Source organism: Cinclus cinclus, chromosome 10 (genome assembly GCF_963662255.1).
Source record: "Cinclus cinclus chromosome 10, bCinCin1.1, whole genome shotgun sequence".
Lineage (NCBI taxonomy): Eukaryota > Metazoa > Chordata > Aves > Passeriformes > Cinclidae > Cinclus > Cinclus cinclus.
This window is the reverse complement of record NC_085055.1, coordinates 10,442,085-10,463,885: the sequence shown is the minus strand read 5'-3', so window position 1 is coordinate 10,463,885 and position 21,801 is coordinate 10,442,085. Positions and strand designations below refer to the sequence as shown.

Sequence of the window (21,801 nt, the reverse complement as noted above, 5' to 3'; positions counted from 1 at the left end):
ACTCCAGCAGTCCCTGATCTCCACACGCCAGCCAACCATGAAACAATCCCTGTGCCCATGAAGATCAGCCCACAGCTGAAATACAGGATGTGAATAAGTCCCCTGGGTCACAACTTCCAAACCTTAACAGGAAAACATTTAATCCAAGACAGAAAATTCCATTCTCCTGTTTTTCCAACAAATATTTTAAAAGTACATTGATATGGTGATATAAAACTGACATTTTCACAGTAAACACATTTGTGTCCTGGTGCAGATTATTCCCGATAAAAACTGGAGCTACTGGCTAAAGCTAAAAAGTGCTTTACTTCCTTGCAGGCTTCCTTGCTTGAGCCCTTCCTCAGCTCTAGTGGGCCACCCCTGACAAGAAGTATCTGGCTTCAGGTCTTCCTTGATACAAATCCTCTCAGAGGAGCCATCGCTGACCGAACCACGCAGCAACTGGGCAGCACAAGTGTCAGAGGGAATGTGCCCTGCAATACCACTGAATGAGGGACAATCAGACAAAACCAAGATTCCATTTCCAAACAGCACACTAAAGCATTGGGAGCAGCAAACAAATGTTTTTTGTTTCTTGCCCACTTGCAAATGGTGACTATTCCATACGAAATAATTAACAAACAAGCACAGAATCCTCCACACTCTGTTTAGAAATCTTCTTTCCAAAACACTCCCTCATTTTAATCATTTACCATATGCAACAGAGTAGGAAAACAAGGAGGTAAGAAATCTGACACGATCAAACCTTCCCTAGTTCCCACAAATAGACATTCACTGCCTTCCAATAGTCTTGACTAATCATTTTAATAAGTAGTGAAAAGACTTTGCAATTAAATGCTTAGAGAAATAAGATGCATCTTCCTGCTCCTTCTCATGCCTCATGAGTTTTCCAGCTCCTCTCATAAAGAGCTTTCATTACTCTGGGCATGACAGAGCCAGAACTGCTACAAGAGAAAGCTCTGATTTCAGTTTCATCTCAGTCACTGTCCAAATGCCCAGAAACTTCTTCACACCTCTTGGACCACAGGGGGAAAAAAGCCAGAAAAAAAAATAAAAAAGGGGGGAGTTTCAGTCCTAAGATCAGAACCACATTTGCTAGAGAGGATTTTCAGAAAAAAACAAACCTCTAGACTTAGTGTAAACTAAGCATATTTGGTCGAGTAGCAGTAGATCAAATAGATGGGGAGCCTCACAATGCCCTTCCTGCAGCCCTACATTTGTGGTGACAACTGCACTTTGCTCTGATGAAAAGTGACCTTTAGGTCCTGACATTTAGGTCCTGATTCTCCTACTTGTGTCACCTCCGCCTCCAGTTTCACAGGTCGAATTCACAACACTTCAAATAGTTGGCAACATTTATCAAACATGAGCCCATGCCTTGCCCAACGGTCTTAAAATGGAATATTCCCGCTCCACAGCCCCATGCCATGCTGGATGGTCAACTTACACGAGGTACTTGATGTGCCGTATCTCCTTGGAAAATCAACATACCAAGCGAAAGCTCATCTCCCAAAATAGTCACCCAGCTACTTTATTTCTCTTTTATTTGTTTCCCTACTGCAGTTACAAAACACATTCTTAGTGAGGCAAAAGGGATCATTAGCCAGAGCACTTTTGGATGCAAAGAGGCAGTGCTAAATGTGCACCAGAAACAGGAATACCATAATGGTATTCCCAGATGAGAAAGCATAAAAAGGCAAATGGACCCTCCGTTAGCTTGTCTCCATATCTCAGGAAAACACCATATACTCAGAATGGAGCATGGAGAATGGAATCATGGTGATTGGGAGATTTCTTGTTTAAAAGGTCCAACTCTGTTTGCAGGAAATCTCTCAGCTGCGGTCACGCATCACACCCTTTGTGCTGGATTAGCTGCTGAATTTAAAGTATCTTCTGTCTATCCAATAAGTATGATTTACTAGCATGGAGAAATGTTTTAAATATAATGAGTTTTCAGGTTCAGCCAAACCAATCGTTCCTGTGGCTAAATCTGAAAGACTCTTGACCCTAATAAGGGACGTAAACAGTTGAACAAAACCTAGAGATCTGGCAGCCAGAGATCCACCAGCCCAACTCCGTCCTGCTGCCACAAGGTCATCCCTCCCTCTTGAGGGCCTGTGTCCCATTTTTACACACACAGGCTGAATGCCTGATGCACCAAGAGAAGTCGGTCAAGTATTCTCCTGTTACACACCCAACTGATTTTTTGGCTGTAGAAAAGGGTTAGAGTGTCAGACTCTGCAGGATCATTGTGAGCAGGGATGAGTTAACAAGAAGAGATCAATTGCAAATTTCATTCAAATCTAAGGCATTGAATGGACTAAGCAGAAGATGAGGAAGATACTGCAATGCTTTATGCATTATCTGGCATGACTGCATGGCATCCTACCCATGCTGATACTAGAGGAGATACAGACAAGCTGTGATTTTACCCAACCCACACTTCCCTTATGCACTGCCTCTTGTCTTTATAAATTGATTTTTACGTAAGACAGCTGTGTCAAACCTGAGCTCCCAGTGCAATATTCCCCATATGCCTGCAGAATTAATTCAAGTAAGCCAGGTCCTATTTCTCCTTGGGCACCACATAAAGAATTACGAACGGCTCTATTTGTGCCCAGCTGGTACAAAAGTGATGTCAAAAGTGTAATGGGAAGGAAGAAAGGACCCAATTACGAAAGCAGGGTCTGTGAGACAATCATGGTCCCAGGACAGTGAGATGTGGCAATTAGGAGCATTTCATCTGTCAGTTGGGGTCATTCGATGAGCTTGTTATCCAGAGGAAAGGTGGCACCTCAAAATACCAATTACAACTTTCCAGACTCAAACTGTGCTTTAGCCTCTTCTGCACCCTGTGCCATCATCTCCAACATGACAGGAAGGTCAGAATGAGCAACAGGAATTCAGTTTTCAAGAAGCAGCCCAATTGTACTGAAGATTAACAACCAATTAGCAGTTTTGCAGAAGTTGTGTGCTCTGGCTGGGGAGCTGCCAGGCTGTGCTGAGGAAGTGCATGGTGTTGACTTCCCAAACTGAGTCACTTCTGTAAGCCCTGGGGTGGTATTTATAGAGTGGGGGGAAAATTTCCAGGAAACATCACTTACTGGTGCTCACAAAAATAGCAAGGAAAGTCTTCAATTACTAAACTTTTAAGGAAATAAGTCTTTCTTCTTTATGACAAGACAGCAAAGCAGCAGCCCCTATGATTTGCTTGAAAGAAGTCACAATTAAGAGTGTTCTTATCTCGCTTTTCTTTGACAGTAGTAGATGCTGCTCCTTAAGATATTCATTCTGTACAGCTGCAAGATTGGGGTTTTTCTCCTGTCTTCTACAGATTATTTCCAGGATAAGACACTGCAGTCAGCCATATCTCCAGAAAATTTAGCAAGACTTGAATGAACCCAGGTACCAACAACAACTCAATCACAGCAGTCCAGATCAACCCAAACCTTTTACCAAGTGTCCAGGATCCCAGTTTGGGGGAATGGCTGTACCCTTCAGTAAACCCCATGAAACTGCAAATAGATCTGTTACTGATACTCAAACTATCACCTGCAGAAGTGAGCTGGTCCCCTGCACAAACTAAATGTGCCCTGGCATCATAGATCACACAAAAACGGGAGGAAGGCACAGGGATCAGTGCATGTTCCTCTCCACACATGCAACAGTGCCCTTATGTCTCTCTCCTCAGAACCAGGGACTAAGCCAAGCTTTTAAAAAGATTTTGTCCCTGCAATAGTTTTAAAAATGCAACCACAAATCTGGGTACTCAACCATTTTAGAGCATTTTCCTTTCTTTCCACTAAACACACACCGATTTATGCTCTTGCTTAGCAAGGATGGGCAGGCCATGCTAGGCTTGGTCCCCCTTCCCCAAGCAGCCAGCATACCCCATTGGGGAGGATGCAGACTAGCTGACCACAGAAGACAACTTTTGGAATGAAAAAGAAAATGTTTTAAAGTATAAGATTCAAGCACACATATTTGTCCCCATCCCATATACATTTGCAAATGCTTCAGTTTACTACTATGACTTCCAGACTGCTCCTACCACTGCCCTCCCTCTGACACCTAGGGCCAACATTGGCCAAAGGGTATTTCAGAAGGCCTCAGAGATGTTTCCTTATATATCTCTCACAAACCAGTAGCCTAGATGAGGACAAAAAGCCAGGATAATGAGAAAAAGGCTGCTGGCAGAAACTCAAGCAGTACCTGCTCTGCCTGGCCTCTCAGCCAGGCTCTCCTGGCACAGCCACTGGGAGGGCAGGCTGGGTCCAGCTCTCTGTCAAGCTGTCAATCATCACAGCTCACAGTCTGTGACACTCATGAGACATGACACCCTGTGCAATGCAATAGAGACCCAACAAGTTTGTTTTGCACATGCCACTGCAGCGTTGGCAGATACAGCAACACGCTTTGGCTCGCACTACATGGGAAGCATTCAAAGCACTCGTGCAGAGATAAGAGGCTCCCCCTCGTCTCCTGCCTGAGACACACCAACCTCCCCTCCCTGCCTTCTCCTTGGCATTGTCCAAAATACAAAAATCTGTCCCTTATGTTTTCAAAATGTGCTTGTTTCACAGGGTCCTCCCCCCCGCCATTTTTTTCCTAAGGGCAATTAAAAATAAAAGTTTACCAGAAAGACAAGATGAACACACAAAAAAAAGTATCTGATACCATTGGATCCAGCCTGTAAGGCTCTCACACATAAAAGAATTATGTCCCTGAGCACTTTCCAACAGACTTTCAGAAAATTTCATCTTTCTACTTCCCTGGCTGGATAGTCTGTTTGAGTAATTTTCTCTTTCTCCTGGGGCTGGTTGCTAAGAGACACGCTATTACTTCTCCCTCTCTTATGACCCGATTACTGTGATCAGCAAAGACAGCGTGCAGACAACAGCCTGACACGGCTCATACAAGAACATGGGGCTCGTTACAAAATGATGGACTGTATTAACACTCCGCAGCCCCTTCGCTCGCCATGGCCTTTGGAGAGTCTCCAGGCACAACTGGGGGCTTTTACTTCCCCAGCTTCTGAAGTGCATGTTCAAACATTTTAAATCACAGGACTGGGAAGGGAGAAGAATGGACTTTTACCTCCTGTGTTTCACTGTCTGACAGCCAGAACGGTGTTAATGGATCCTCACTGAGCAACTTTCCTTTTCTTAACCCTTCCCAAGAAGTGGCCCAGGAACAATGATTACTCCTTTTCAGCATCCTGAAAAATAAACTTTGCAAATACACAGCACACTTTGGATCAGAACGCTCCCTTGAAGAGTCTGACAGCACGATGTAAAGCTGGTCATGACACTTGAGGGGCTCAGAGGTGAGCTGGTCCTGCCAAGAGCTGAGATGGACTGCTCTGGATAAGGAAAGCAGCTGGAAACAGATGCAGCTGTAGGTGTCCAGTAGTCTCAAGGAAGCTACTGGGAAACCCAAGAGGCTCCCATCTCACAGCCTGGCACTGTCCTCTGCAAAAAAGAATAGGGGATGGAGCCAGTGGAAGAGATAGGAAACTTAGAGTACAAATTGGGAGCTCGTACTGAGGGGTACACGGGGCCCAAAGTTGAGAAAAGCTGATTTTGTTGATGCTACTACCAAAGAACTGGTTTTCTAAGAATGGGGCCACCAGCCTCAGAGACGATTAGTCTCCACTTAGTAAGAATTCAACCCTCATCACATTCACTTTTTATAACATTGAAATTTCAAACTTCTATACTTTCTTCTATTAAACCTAATTTTGAATGATTGTGTTTACCCACACCATTTTGTCACTATATTCATACTCTTGAGGGCCTCCTCTCCTCCCACCAGCTCACTCAGGACAACTCCTGTAGCAGGACCCTGGGCAGACCCTCACACCACAGGTAGTGCAGAGTATTCAGAAACACCAGTTGACAAAACTTCTTGAGTGGGTGTTGTAACAGAGATGACCCAGAGCACAGGTTCCTTCCTCATCTCCATGTCATTTCCCATAAAATCAATGCTTGGCACAACAAATGCCAGCTGTCATGACAGAGCAATTTCTACCCACTAGCCCTTAACACCAGGCTTGACTTTATGATTTGGGTCATGTCTAGACAAAGCCAAAATCTTTCCTTAGTCATTGTCATCACAGGAATTAAGAACTGGATGAGACATGTGAGTCTTTTGCACTTCAGCTCCTCAGATGTTTGGGTAAATCCCCAGCTGAGCCCCTGGAGCATGCCTGCACTTTCTTCCTCGGCTGTGACTTTGCAGTGTGTGTGCTGGTTAAACAAGACAGAAGGGGAATTTTCAGAAAGTGGGAAACTAACTCACTGCTTAATAGGAACTAGAACAGATCCTTGCTCATCTCCTGCAAAATCACCCTCCCTGGGCCAAGCAGAGCCACAGGATTCTCAGTCTTGCTCACGGACCCTCAATTCCTGTGCCAAGTCCATCCAAACGTGCTTTGCTTAGCAACAAACATTTCAGGCCTTGTATATTTAGTCCAAGTTGTAATTGTGTAGGATTCACTGCTAGAAATGCCTGCTCTTTGGCCACAAGTACAGCTTCTGTGGCTTCAAGAGTTGCTCATTTGTTCTTCCAACTTTTTATTACACCAACCTGTAATATAATCCAATAGACATTTACTGGTTGCTCTGACTTAGCAGGACTCAGCCTGGCAAAAAAAAAAAAAAAAAAAAAAAAAAAAAAAAAAAAAAAAAAAGCTTTAGGCAGAGAAAAGGAAAAGTATACATGTAATCCTTTACTATAATAGTTAGTTTTCAGAGAGTAGAAAAGCAGCATTGTGCTAAGGGCAAAAAAAAAAATTAAAAAAATATTACTCGACTGTTAACTGTCGTATAACAATTGTTATTATTTAACAGACCAGCATCTGGAGGACATTAACATTTCAGATTAAAATAAAAGGGACAAGTGCTGCCTGCTTGAATTCAAACTATTTCTGCATTAGCATTGCTCTCTTGCTTTGACTGGGCACCACAGCCCTGTAAAATTACATACAGGACAAACATTATCTTTTTAACAGAAGGTTTGACATGGTCAATGACAGATGTTTGCAACTCAAGTTATTAAATGATGGTTCCCTTCCATTTCAGTGTGTCAGAAATGTCTTCTCTTTCTCTTTTTCTCCTTCTCTTTTTTGCCCTTTTTCCTTATTCTACCCAAATTATTGTGGTTCACAGAACAGGCCACTGCTAAGATGAATCACTATTTGATGTTTGAAATAATGAAGTGGAAAAATTAAATATAGTATCTTGGAAGAACAGAGACAGGAGAAAAGAAAATGAGAAAAAATAGTCAGGGCAGAAAAATATTAAGAATCTACCTGCTGAGAAGTGCAATGTTTGCTTTATGATACCAAGTAACTGAGAAAATACAAGCTCACTCACCAGAATGAAACCCAAGGCTAGGCACTACTTCAAGTAGTTCCCAAATAAGAGGCAATATGTTCCAGAGCCTGTGAAAATTTAATATTTGTAATTCTAACAAAACACAGTCGAAATACTTAATAAAACCCGGTGGCTTGACTTGACATTTTCTGAACTACAGATAAGTATACTGGTTCAATAACAGTTTTTATGCACTTGTTTTACAGTGCATTTTTCCCAGGGCCTCTCCCTGAGGTGGTACTTCACAAAAGAAAATGCTCAGCCTGAGAGCAAAGCCAAAACACAGCTCTGTGGACCTGTCTCAAAAAAAAAAAAAAAAGCAGATACAGACACTGTTATCCAACAAAATAACTTTTGGAATGACTGCTAACAAGACATCAGGCTCCACGCAGAGCCAGATTATTCCCACTGGTGAGGATCACAGGTCCTGACACTGGTCACTGTGCTGGAGACAACTGGGCAAAAATCCCTATCCCTGTAACTCAGAAGTTATTGAGTGGAGTGATGCTGCCCAGGCTTAAAGGCACCAGCTTGGTCTCATGCCTCTTCAACATGGCCCAGCTTGCTTGGGGCAGTTTCAATCCAGTTTTATACAAATGAGAACCACCACTCATTTCCACCTAGTTTCACTCAGTTCTTAACCAACAGGAGAGAGGATTTTTCTCTCCTTGGAGAGAAATCAATGGACACTTCCAAAACGGTGCCCCAAACTGGAACACAGCTACTCCTTCACAAGAGACCCTCGCCTTCCCACTTGTTCTGCACTGTTCAGGGGCTTTGTTTGTGCTTTAAATACTCTTGTGTGAAGGCAGCAAGCCCACCACAGAGAGGCCTGGAGCTTCAAGATCATTTTCACCAGCTATATTTTGTAAGAGCCTGTGGATGATGCAGTTCTGACACTAATGAATAAAGTACTGCTTCATCTGCTGCATCTCATTCAGCATAAGAAACAGAAAAACAAGGGAAGGATTAAGAAAGACTTTAAAAGTTTATAATATGCACTTCTAAAAAAGCTTTTTCTAAGAAAGAAGCAGTAACGTGGGGGCTGTGATCAGGCCCAGTCAGGATGATTTGTAACAGTAAGGTCACCTCTTTAATCACACGATATTTTTCAACTCCATGAGCTCAGTCCTGTGAGAGATGGGATCACAGCATCCATTGCAATTCATGGGACCAGAAAAGTATTAGAGGACTTCTCAGCCTTTTTGTCCCATCACTGAGACACTGCCTCCCCCATGAAGCAACAATGATTTTTTTTCAGCTAGTGGCAGAGATGAGGAGCAAGAGAGGGACCAGCAGATCCCACTGGAAATACTCTGGTACGCCCAGGACTCAACTCAGAGTAACAGCATGTTGCCATGCCTCATCTGGGCAGCAGCAATGGTCCACAGGCACAACTCCTAACATGTGCAAGACAGCCAGCTCCTGCTGGCTGTCCAGTTCTGGATAATTGCATTATCTCAGGTTAGTGTTGAACAACACACACACAGAACCACCACAGGAGCATGGATGAGAGAGCTCATCGTGCCTGCAACCCAGCCTTCTTCCAACAACCAGCACAGCACTGCAGAAGAGATACTCCTGAGATACTTCAAGGAGCAGGTACAACACCCCTCTGCCTCTCAGCCAACACAGCCCTTCCACTAGTGAGAATTCCTCTTGCAATGGAACAGAACCAGCACAAACAACCAGGGGAAAACAAAACAGAACAAAAAAAAACACCAAAAAACCAACCAACCAAAAAAAAAAAAAACAAACAAAAAAAAAAAAACCCAAACGGAAAAAAACCCCAGAATGTTTCAGGTCAGCCTGAATTTATTCTTTCAGGGCTCTCAATACAAATAATGAATATAGTCTGGACCTGGACCTTGATGGCTTCTAGGAACTGTCAAGGACAGCACAGCAGGGAACAGCTATAACACAGGGTGTCTAGTCATATAAATCCATACCCAAGCTTTAAAAATTATGACAGAGCTACTGATAGCAGCTGCTGTAAACAAAACCCACTAGGTATACCTGCCTGGGAAAAAAAAAAAAAACACAACAGCAAAACAACAAACAGCCTGATAGTTCATGCTCCCACTCCCCATAGCAGAACACAACTTGCTAGTGTTCAAAAGCCTCCATATCCATGAAGAAGAGAAGGGCACAGAGAGCCAAGCTCTGGGAAACCTGGATCAGCTGGGCTCAAGAACACACAACTGATGTCCATGGCATAGCCTTGCCCTGGAGCTGGTCCTGCTGATTTGCCTTGTCTTGCCATGAGTCACTTGTCCACTCCTCCAAACAAGGTAAATGGAAGGAGATGGTTTGTAAAAAAAAAGTAATTAAAACCTCAAAGGCCTACACATGGGACCTGATGTTCACCATATCTGAAAGATGCCCAAGGAAAGGAAGGAGAAAGGAGGAAATTGCTTTGAGTCTCATCCCTTCATTTAGTTTCCATTGTTAAATCCATATTAAGTGTTTCTGCAGATACTATGCTCACCAAGGATGGCAATTAGAAGGAAAGACATCAGCACTAATAAATACTGAATTTAGAAGTACCCAGCAGCATAAACTAAAGTGAGTAATTTTGTATGTCCTGAGAGCCCCAGAGTGTGACAGAGAAGAACCTCCAAGCACTGGGCAGCCCCACAGAGTGACTGCCCCATGAGGGATGTTGCCTGCACATGCCTTTCTGACCAGGGCTGACACTGTAGCATCTCAGTCTGCCTCAGGCAGCTTGAGAAAAACACCTGGTTTTGCTCATATGAACAAACATTGCAAGAATAGGACAGTTTTGGTTTTCTGGGAGTGGAAAGAGTCATCTTTGCAGGAGCAGGAGATCTCTTGGGAGCCATTCAATGATTTGGCACTTCCTGGCAGGCAAGGATGGACTCCTTTCCTTCCCTACCACCATGAAATCACCCTTCAAGTGACTGCACACAGTGGCACAGGGGGCGTGTTCAGTCCCTGGGGAGCTGCACTAGTGCTCACAAAAGCTGGACTGGAAAGCCCAGCCCTGCAATCCAGCTTAGCCTCCCCAGCTCACCACTGTGCTCTACCCATTTCTGCTGGACTTGCAGAGCTTTATTTGGAGGCAAGAGGGGTAAAGGACTTTTGTGGTTACCAAAACAAGATTCAGACCAAAAGGATCCAAACGAAAAGGCAATTCACGCTGCAAAGTTTGTTACTCACTGCTTCCAAGCCATCCAGCAGCCCTGACTCAGGCTCTTCTGAGCACTTCTGACTGACTACAGATTTTTACACATTTCTGAAGCCTCCAGTTCTAGCCTGACTACCCTCACTGCCACCCCAGTAGCCACAGTCCCACAGTAGCAGGCACAAAGCCAGCAGATCAGCTATCACCCACCTCATCCCACTCCAGATGCCTCCTTAGTCTGCCCCGCAGGGTGAGGCCCCATTTTCTGGAACTAAGGCAAAGATGGAATTTGCTTCATCTGCAAGTGATAAATCCTTTCTATCTTCCTGAGCCCAGCATAGATGGGAACAGCTGTATGGCAGTGTTTCCCTAAGGCTCCAGTTTTGTTGAAGATGCTGAAATACCAATTTTAGACTAAAAGCTGGAGAGCAAGAGAGAAGTAAGTGGTAGCAAGAGGAGGAAGGGCAACCTGAGAAAGGTTTGGATTGGAAAGACTTTGAAAAATTATACAATTCAAACCCCTGCCATCAGCTGTGGTATCTTTCATTAAATAAGGTTGCTCAAAGCCCTGTCCAACCTGACACTGAGCACTTTAAAGGACGGGGCATCCAGTATTTTTAAATGAAACAAAATTAATACCAACTCCTCAGAAGAAAGATCTTGGTTTCTTTAAGAGACTTTTTGTGTAGGACAAAATCCATTGTGCACAGTGCTGGAAAGGACCTGCTGAGGAAAAGAGGGAGGGGGCAGGCAACACCAAACACATGAGCATGGAGAAAGAAGCCACATACATGGGAGGCAGACTGTCAGGACCCATGGCTGGTTGATACCTCATCCATCTCAGGAATCATCTTCTCCCAGCATGAAGAGAAGATGCTCTCAAATTCCAAATACATCTCACTCCATCCAAGGACCACCCCTGATCCCAGTTAAACTCTCAGAGTTCCTGCTCAGATGTCTGGATATCTAATTTTGATTTTCATCCTAATCCCTCAGCAGCTACACTTCCTGCCAAAGCAGAATTGCTCACCTTGCAGATGAACACCTTCCCAAAGCTTGAACAGCTCTCCAATCCTCTCTCTGGGGTAAACACAGAGTTCTGTAAGATGATGAACACCAGCACTTCCCAGGAACTGTGGTGTTCACACCTCACAGGATCAGGCAAGGTTAGACCCCCTGCAAACTGCCCCAGTGGGGAGTGGCAACACTAAATCCCCCAGAAACCCAGCCCAGAGCACAGCAGGTGTTTGTAGGACCTACACAAACAGGCTGTGCCTGCCTCTTGGGCTGCCTGCATGGCAGAGACTGTGCAGAATGCTAAGCGGGGCTCAGGTCTTATTGCTGATGATTACGATTATGATCATTACATCCACCACTACTGCAGTCATACCCAGGGGCCCCCAGGCAGATCCCTGCAAGAGCAAGACACGGTCTCTGCTTTGATGAGTGGATAAATCTGGTCTGAAACAAGCTGCAGCAACTCAGCGAGGAGGGGGGCTGGCAGCACCAGGAAAATTGCTACTTCAGTGGTCTAAACAAATGCCTTGAGTGCTTCAAATCACAGTAAAATGTTCCTGGTCTTCAAACTGTTGGCTGTTGCAATTTCACTTTTTTTCCAGTCACATAACCACTTCTAACTTCTGTTAAAGTTCCATTAAGCAGCCTTTAATCAGCACCTTCTGGCTGAGTTTTGTACAGGTGTCAGGAAATAAAAAATAAAATTGAAGTCAAGGTGAGACTAAAGAAATGCTTTGGTAGAAGATAGGAGGGAGATGGGGGTACACACAGCACCTGCTCCACAGTCTGCCATTCCATTGTCTTTCTCCTTGCTTTCAATATGATCAGAAAACAAAAACACAAATGTAATCAGCTGGACAGACCCTCTACGTACAAACAACACACCTACAAAATAATAATAAGGACCACAAGGATGCACATTCCTAAATGTTAAAAGCCATAAGCTGAAGAAATTACCAGGAACAGAATTTGCCAGTCTCCTGGAGAGATTCCAGATACTACAAAGGCTGCAGGGAGCTAATTCCAGTGACACTGCTGGGGCAGCCAAGGTTGTGATGAGCACAGCAACTCCCTGACCCATAACAGCCCTAGGACAGCCCTTCCCCAGAGCACTGCTGTTGCTCCCACTCACCTCCAGCAATAGGATGCATAGGAAGCCCATGTGCCTCCAGATAAGCAGCTTTGGCAGGATAAGAAGGATGAAAACACACCAGGATCCAAAGGAATGCTGCCTCTCCTCCACCTACAGACTCACAACTAACCAGGTGGGAAAGACCTGCATCCAACAGAGGACAAATGGAGGCAGAAAGGCAGTGCCCCTGTAAACAGGGAACCAGTGGGGCCTGGAGCCATCACCCAGGCTGAATGATTGCTGCAGAAATTAGGGAGGTCATTGAAAAAACTATTAGGGGGCCTGGAAGAGAGAAGGGAGCCATGGAAAGTGAATGAAGCACATTGGGCTAACTATTTCTCACTTCCCCCCCCCAGCTCTTGCCTGCCAGATCCCAGCAGCCTCATGCTCTCAGGGTTATATATGACTGGGTAATGGCTTTGCACGGGCTGCTGACAGCCACCAGCAGCGTGTCACCTTCTGGAAGTGGATTAGCTAAAGCTGCAGGCATGTTGTCACATCACTAAGCCTACCTCTGACCAGGTCTTTGCCAACCCTTAGCTCTTCCAGGCATGTCAGATAATGATGGAATCTCTAAAAGCCCAGCATCAGAGGAAGGCAAGGAAGAATCAGAATCAAGGCAAGGAACGGACACTGACTGGGAGCTCCTGACTGTCTCCCAGTTTCCAGCAGACCCAGTGATGCCTGACTGCCTGCAGGACCAAGTAGTCCGGGTTGCACAAGAAATGTTTGAGTGCCTTTTCTCCCCTTCTCAGCCTGTAGAGCCCACTCTGCTCTTCGGGAAAACCTCCTCCCCCCCCAAAAAAACACAGAACAAGAAAGAAACACAGGCAAGAAACACAGAATTTTTTAGAAGGTGATAATGTTCCTACAATCAGACCTACAATCACTAAAACACTGACAATTAAGACACACTGACCTTTTTTACACAAAAAATACTGACTGATCAAGAACAGATTTCCTATGGAAAAAAGGGCCATTTTCCATTATTATTTTTAATTGCAAGAGAATTAGAAAAATAAGAATTTCCACTTGACTTGAAGGTGACATTTTCTCTGCATTTTCAGGGACTAATTTTTACTTTTTAAATTCCAAATGTCTTTCTTTTCCTATTTCTCACTAAGTTTTGTTACTGAAGGCAGCAGAACAGGTGCATATGACTTCGCTTTTCCCCCTCCAACACATTTTCTTTTTTCGTTCTGAATTCTCCGAAGTTAGAGCGGCAGATGAAAAATACCCAAAACACTCATCAGGCTTTTCCAACTTTCCTATAAAATGTCCTTAACTTTAGAAAATCACTCAAGTGTAAGATTTAATATGCTGCTTTGTTTTTCTTTCTCTTTTCCATTAGTCTATAGACTTCCTGAAAATGCATACACTTTAGAAAGATAGAGCAGAAAGAGAAAAAAATATACAGGTAATATTTATCTTATTGTACTCAACATAAAAGAGGAAAAAGTGGTGAAGGAACAATGTAGAGCATCCATAACCAAATACAAAAGCTGGCTTGGCAATTTTCTTGAATCAGCTGAGCTTTTCTTTGGAGAAAGGTTGGAGAGGAGGAAGGGAAGAACTTCCCCCCATTTCTACCTACAGTAAATCATCAGGAATAGAAATGTCATGCTCTGCAAGAGCAGCTACCACTCTCCCCTAAAACCCTTGGCCTTTACTTGTTTCTGCTGCAGTTCCATCACAGACTCTCCACTGTCAGCCAGGGGCACCCCAGGTGCTCTCTAACATGCAGGTTTCCAGTTGCAAGTTCCAGAGGCGCTCCCAGCCATGCACTCCTGCTCCTAGGAACTCCCTCTCTCCATGTGTCCACAAGCCAGGAACCCAAATCCCACACTTGCTGCTCAACTACATCAAGAGAGGAGGACTTTCACAGCAAGAAGTAGAGGAAGGCTGACACACAGTCACTGGCAGGCATTTCTTTTGCTGACATAACAGCTCCAGAGGCCATTGCAATGGTCATCTAAATACCTTCCCACTTATTTCATATTCAAGAGTGCTCCATAGCAGAGAGAAAGAACAAAAGTAAAACAGTCCAGCCAGCTGACTGGAGAGAAAACACTTCTAGACTCACTGGCCAAATTTATGCCCTACCACCCCCAATTATACTTATATTCCCATGGATCAATCCCTTGTTTGTAAAGCATTCCCACTGTTCTTTCCCATTGGGTGAAAGAAACAATACTTAAAAGGGTTGTTTGAACCCAAGCTCCTTGAATCATCACGTGCCAGCAGGGACCAAACAAGCAAAACCCCATGAAAAGTACCAGTCTTGGACATAGGACATGTGCTTTCAATTAAAACCAAGGAAGATTTGTCCTCGTGTCCTCTCCCAGCCCCGCACCTCTCAGGAGGTGAAAGGGGAAGAGATACCTTCACATTGCTCTTGATTTGAAAGATCTGAGAAAGGGAGGCTCCCACAAACTCACCACTGAAGAGCAAATCAAGAACAGCCTGTGTTAGCAGTCAGTTCCTCTGAGCTAGGCAGTTACAGTTCCTTCCTAAAAAATAAATACTCACCATCACCTCCTGGTTGCTTGTATGGGTTGTACTTTGGTTTGGGGGCGACCACAGGTGCAAACTTCTTTGGGGTCTGCTGGGTGGACACAGAGATGCTGGGAGTCCCAAAGGTGTGTGTGGTCTCCATCCTTGCAGTAACGTGACCAACAGGCTCGTTGGTGCTCTTGGGTGGCAGCCAGGACGGGTGGGACATGGTTCAGCTCTGAGAGAAGACACAAAGACAGTCACGTGTACATTAGGAGTTTAGGCTTGGGAAGTAACAGCTGCAATCCTATTTTTCTGGTTTACGAAATCAATCCTACAAAACCCTTCAAAATACATTTAACTGGTGCATGCTTAACTTTAAATATGTTGTTCCTAATGTATGGGATTTTAGATGCAAATTTGTCTTTCTCTCCCCAGCAGGTTAGAATTACTGATCAGATTATTGTTGGTACCTGCAAAAATCATTGCTATTTTCCTCTTTAAACCAGAGCAGAGACAGGCTGATACCCTGAAGCAGCCCATCAGTCCCACCCTGCATTCAGCACAGTAGTGATATATTTGCCTTTCCCTGTTAGGCCTTTTTGAGCACATTAATGTACAACAGTGCAGGTGCTCTGGGGACAAGTCCAGTCACAGATAGGTGCACACACTTCCAAAATACACTTTTAGCACTTTTTCACATGTCATTTAGGACCCCATGCCCCAGTGATTTTCATTCAGACTTTTAAGAAAACAGATTTTAAAAGTAGCTAATCATTCTTGATGCCTCATTTCTGAATGCCCAGCTTAAGACATTTTAAAAGCATGTCAATTTTGAATAAATGCCAGAATCTCACAACCCCTGACAACCAGGCTCCTTTTAGACTTGTGTAACAAAAAACAGAGGCAGCCTAAATCATTACTTATTTATGAAAATCTTGGCTTTGGGCTCTTAAAAGCCTACATCACTTTTGAGAACTGGGTTCAGATGCTGCTGAAAATGCTGCCCATAGAAATCCTGTTAATTCCAATGAACAAGTGCTTTTCACCACACACAAACTGCACTCATTGGGTAGCCATGATCGTCCTACTGTACCATCAGATAGTCCTATGCAGCTGGATTTGAGATTTGATGGAGAAATTAAGATCCCACACAGACAAAAGTCAGTGCTAATTTTGCAGCTCTTGAGCACCCTGCCACTTCTGCCAATGAAGCTTTGGTGTCAGAGTCCCTTAGGGCTACCAAAACCAGCAGGCACCTGTGACCCAATCAGGAAAGATTTGATTTGATCATGGAAAAGGATCAGTGCAAGAGACAGGATCAAAGTCTCCACATGGTAGTGCAGAGTCAGTACCTCAGCTAAGAGCAATGACTGTTAAAACTGATGGATATACAGGTGCCCTTATTCCAACCAGTAAATTTACTTCAGGAATCAGTTTCCCACTTGAGGACTAATTTCTGCTTTAAGCCCCAAGGTCTGACCCAAAACCAGGAGGTAAACAATTTTTGGTCATCTTCCACCTGCATCACTCCTTGTGTGAGAGAGGAACTGGAAAGTGCCAAACATCAGTCCCAACACTTCTGTCTCTTCCTGGCCATGCAGTCTGACTGCTTGGTGTGCAGACAGTGGTTCCACAATTCCTACCACTAGGAAGTGAGCCTGCTGCACCAGGAATCCAGTACCAGCGAAAGGAAGACACTGGAGCTGGCTAGAAACAAGGCAGACAGGAGCAAGGCAGGAGCAGCCTGCAGATGTATCCAAGGCTGAGCTGTAAGGACAAGACTTTCCTCCCTCACAGGCCTGCTGTCCAACCCACAGTAATAGTGCAGAGCATCGCTGTGAAATTAAGAAGTGAAAGGCAGGTCCTCCCCACAAGGCAGGAGAGGAAACCAGTCACAATGGGCGGGTGCTCCGGGCACACGAACCATGGTCCCAGTGCTTGGCACTTCCCATTACCAACACCAGCCCCTATGAACCTGGAAAATGACTGTCACTCCAGCATTAAGATTCACCTGAACTGCTGTCTCCTCTTCCTACATCCTTCAAAACTGTAAAAGCAGCAATGAAACTCAGGCAACTACCTAGGTCTTAAGAGCAGGAAGCAATGAGGGCAGTCAGCCCTAAGAGCTAAACAGGACGAGACTGCACTCTGCAGAGTTATTACATCCAAAGATAACTGTACCCTACCCATTGCTAAAAGCATCCTGGAGTTTAATTCTGACAGGTTTTCAGCCTCTGGTTTGACATCTCATATGAAAGAGCCTCCTGCTGTAGTGAAGCACCTTCAGACCCTGGACATTACTTCCATATTGTTTCAGAGCTAACAAAAAAAATTCCCAGTACTGACTAGATTATCACCATTCCTGTTCTGGAATGCTCCTCAAGCAGCCCAGGCAGCATGCCTTGGTCCCACAGAACTCTCATGGTCTGCTAGGCTGATGACAAGGATGGGCTGCACGATGCACAAACCAAGAATGTCTGCTTCAGTAGCTAGGTTGCACAGCACTGAGGATGGCTGAAGACAATGAGAAAATTTCAATGAATGGGCTTAAAAGCAGACTGCTCCTATGGACAGCTTGGGAGCAGGGAGACCACAGTGCTGTAACCCAGCTGCTGACTGTAAGCTGGCACACAGCTCCCTCCCAGCTAACCTCCAACGCCTTTGTTTTGGCCATGGTAGTATTTTCTAATTGTTTCCCTGTTAGCCTTTTCTCTTCCTCTTTCTTCCCATCTCATTTTCTGTTATGCATTTACTGCCACTCGGTTTTGCTATCTGTGCCCTGACAGTGCTTTCAGCAAGTTCCCTTTTCCTCATCTGTTCCAGCCCCAGCTCCCCAGCCTCAATTAAATTTAGCCTAACTACTGTGCAAGATCACAGAAAAAAAGAAAATGAATTAATTTCTTTTTAAAAGCTGAAGCTAAACTTCTGGGTTTGCTATTATTTTCCCTCCATTTTGTCAGCTGGTAAAAAGCCAAAAACAAGGAAAAAATGTAAGGGACAGTGGCTTGCAGACAAACACAGCCCCCCACCTCTCAGCAGACTCCACTCTCCAAAGTGGAGCACTATGGCTAATTCAAAGCCATCAGTGCTCTCTCTCCACTCCCTGCAATACTGCTTGGTTTTCCATAAGAAGTTTCTTTGAAGCATTTTGTGATGTAGACAAGTAATCAAAATAACAAATTCCCTTACTCTAAACTTACTCTTACATACGTCACTGCCTGAGTGTCATTGTGGTGCCTGCACTTGGACAGGCACACCCAATAGGTAACAGCGACACTTTTCTGGCTAACCAGCCACATAAACATGAAACACATGTTTCACTTTTGAGCTATTTTCTTCCATTAAAAGTTATTTTTCACTGAAACGTTACCCTACAGATTAAATCCACAGCGGCCCCCACATTTCTGCTCCAAGCAAGTAATTTCTCAGGCACTTTTTTCATTCAGTAAGCTCCTTCCTGGCAAGCCTGGGTAGACACAGCAAGACTGGAAAAACCTTTGCCAGCAGAGTCCATGTCCCAGGGAATCCTCCCAGAGGGACACCCACCTCTTGCTTTCCCATCAGTGCCACACCTCCCTCTGTCTTGGCTAAAGCCTTCTGCATGTCTGCCTGCCACCCTCCCAGAGCCATCCTTGGTCAGCCATAACTCACAGCTCCCTTCCTGATCTGACTGCTACAAGCTTCTTCTGTGGCTCCTTACTCACTGACCATTCAGGCAACACCCCCTTCCCAAATTCACTGCCTCATCCCCCCCAGAAAATCCAATAAATCTTTTCTATGCCGCTGCTTTGAAAGCCTCTCATTGATCATCTTGACTCACCCTGAACCATCCCCACCTACCACTCTGCAAAGCTGCTGCTGAGCTAAAGAATACTTGTTACAAAGTACACACAGCCCCAACTGAAATAATCCAAGTGTTGGAGAACCTAACACAGCCACACGTAAATTGTTTGGACAAAAAAAATTAAGCACCATAATTACAGTTTCTCCTTTATGTCTGGCTTAAAATTTAGCTAGATCCACTTCCAATCATTGTATTTTGTTATGCTCCTGTCCATCTGCATTACAGACGTGCCTCTCTTCCCTTATGTAGATCCTTTCAGAATGCAGCCAGATCATTGCTTAAATAAACCCAAAACATTTAAGTATCAGTTAAACTCCCCGTAAAGGGCAGATTTCTCTTGATTCTTTCATGTATGTTTACTCTCAACTCTCTTCAATTTTCCAGCTACCTTCTCTGAGAGGGTGGCTGATAGCATAAGACCATTTTTAAGAATAGTAACTTAGAAGAGGTAAAATGATGAATAATATCAAAAACAAAAACCTGACTGAAATCAGCTGTGGACACCCAAGGTTCTGCTATCCTTCTTTCCTTGGAAGCATTAGTCATCACCTACTTTTGGAGGCAGAGGGTAAGACCAGACTAACCATGATAAATAGCATTAAGGGCAAAGAGTGAAATCACGCTGCATAAATAAGGCAAACAGTGTGCTCTGGTTCTATCATTAGGACAGTCTTAAAGCTGCGAGTTCAGAAAATTCTAACCATGAAAGAATACACCACAGCAGAGGAACTGGAATCCACGAATCCCAAGCTGAGACTGCATTATCTAAAAATGTCAGACCAGGAATATCAATAGCAGGTAATACCATGCAGTAATAGCAGCCTGACAAGGCTTTTTTTCATTGCCTTTTTCTTTTTTCAAATGTGTGGGCATAAGAGCTTGTTTTTACTTTTAATTACTGGATGTCATTCACCTTTGAGAAGCGAAGTAAAAAACTGAGGGTTTCAAGTCAATTTATCCTTACATCTGATAAGCAAAGGAAGGGTAGAGTACCAATTTGTCTACTTTCGAAATTGTCAGTACATTCATTTCTGAGGCAGGCTGGCTTTTCTGTGATTAGACTGTACCCATATAAATCTTAATTTCATTTTCATATTTGTAACATGGACCAAATATTCCTTGGATGTTGATGGACTCCGCCAAGACAGAAGATTTTGTCCCTGAGTTAATTAAGCTAATGCTTCGTAGCGGGTAGCAACAGTATTTAACAAAAAATGAGCAACAACCGTCTGTGCTTACAGACTGTCTGCTCTGTCTTCTATCCCAAGCTTTCCTAAATTCATTGGCTTGATGTAGGTCTATGATGAGAACATCATAGCACCACCCATGCACAGTGAGCCATCGCTCCTAATTAGGGCCAAGAGATTGAGCAGGTATAGAAATTGAGGGCCTTGTTTGTTGACAGTAGATTTAACTGAAAGCTGTGTTGGGGTTTTTCTCAGATACACAATACAAGCAACACTCTCCCTTGATGACTCAAGTTTGTCTCCAAGTGTAAAAAGGCAAACTGCATCCTCCCCACTATCTCTTCTCTTCTATCCAAGTAAAAGAACTCAAAGAGGGAAGTTTTGACTTTACATGACCTTCCAAATGAATTTTAAAGAACAGCTCTAGAACTAAACGAAGGGGGCATCCTTCACAACGCAAAAATCATGCCACCCATTGTCCCTTTCTGTTAGAGCTGCAACCTACGTGTCTGGATGTTCCTCCTCTAAGCCGATTTGTCTTCATTTCTCTGCCCGAAATTCCCCAAACCTCAAATGCCCTGCTAAAATACAGTTCTTTGCTTTGTCCTCATCACCTCCAGTCTTCTAATTAGTCAAGTGCAGTCACTGAGGCTGACCAGAGAGATTTGCTCTTTACAAACTCCCAGAGCTGTTTGTTTTTCTTGGCACTGTTCCTCTCTGAAGGTTAAATGAATTTATTCACTCATTTATGGCACATCATCTCTAGCCATGCTTTTCTACTTCTTGTGGCCTTCAAAAGAGGGTATAATGTCAAAATTCAGGTCTCATTAGAGGTATTTAACCAGACAGAAGAAGTGCCATAGGTACTTATAAACTCAGCACAAACTCTCTTGGGATGCCTTTCCCATATGGTACTACTTATTCTCATCAATTTTACATCATATGGCAAATTATGTGATTTGGGGAATTGGGAGTCCTTTGGAACTCCCTTAATCATTGCTGGTCTGCACAACAGCTCTCTGAATTTAACTCCTGCAATATTAACCAGCCCAATAAAGCTCCTCCCTCAAACCCCTCCAACAGCAAATTGACTCCTGAAGCTTCAGGAACAACTCTGAGCACTGGGAATCCTGTGCATGGTGCTGGTGTAACCTCTACCACTAGTGAGCAGTGAAGATCTAAGAAGAGTCAACTGAGCCACCAAGAGACTTTGAGAAGTTATGAAGAAGAGAATGTCACCCTCCAGTCACTGTCACCCTCCAGTGACTGCCTTCCTGACTCTAGGAAAACTCGATGCAGGAGGACTCTGAGCCTTTGTGGCAAATACCTCCTCGAGATCAGGTTTCTTTGCCTGCACCCATTTTACATGGTTTATGCACATTTCCTGGTATCAGCCGGAGAAAGTTTAACTCTACCTCTTCCTCTCAGATTCATAGTTTATTTCAATTGCCTGGATAAGCAACATTTTGTATCTTCATCCCAATTCCCTCAAAGTAAAATAAATAAATAAGTAAATGAAATCAAAGTCACTTCTTCAGTTAAACAGGACTGAAAGCATTCACCTAATCCCTGCTGTGGGATGTCACTAATGTAATCAGAGGAAT

At 44.0% G+C, this 21,801-nt stretch overlaps 1 protein-coding gene across 2 annotated transcripts in view; it reads right to left on the bottom strand.

The window, feature by feature from the left end:
* Positions 1-21,801, bottom strand: part of LPP (LIM domain containing preferred translocation partner in lipoma) — a 298,039-nt gene that overhangs the window by 186,546 nt on the left and 89,692 nt on the right. For both annotated transcript variants that reach the window (XM_062499363.1, XM_062499362.1), the window contains one exon: positions 15,200-15,401. In XM_062499363.1, coding sequence (XP_062355347.1) covers positions 15,200-15,392 — 193 coding nt within the window. In that variant the 5' untranslated portion in view covers positions 15,393-15,401. The remainder of the gene's footprint in view (positions 1-15,199; positions 15,402-21,801) is intronic.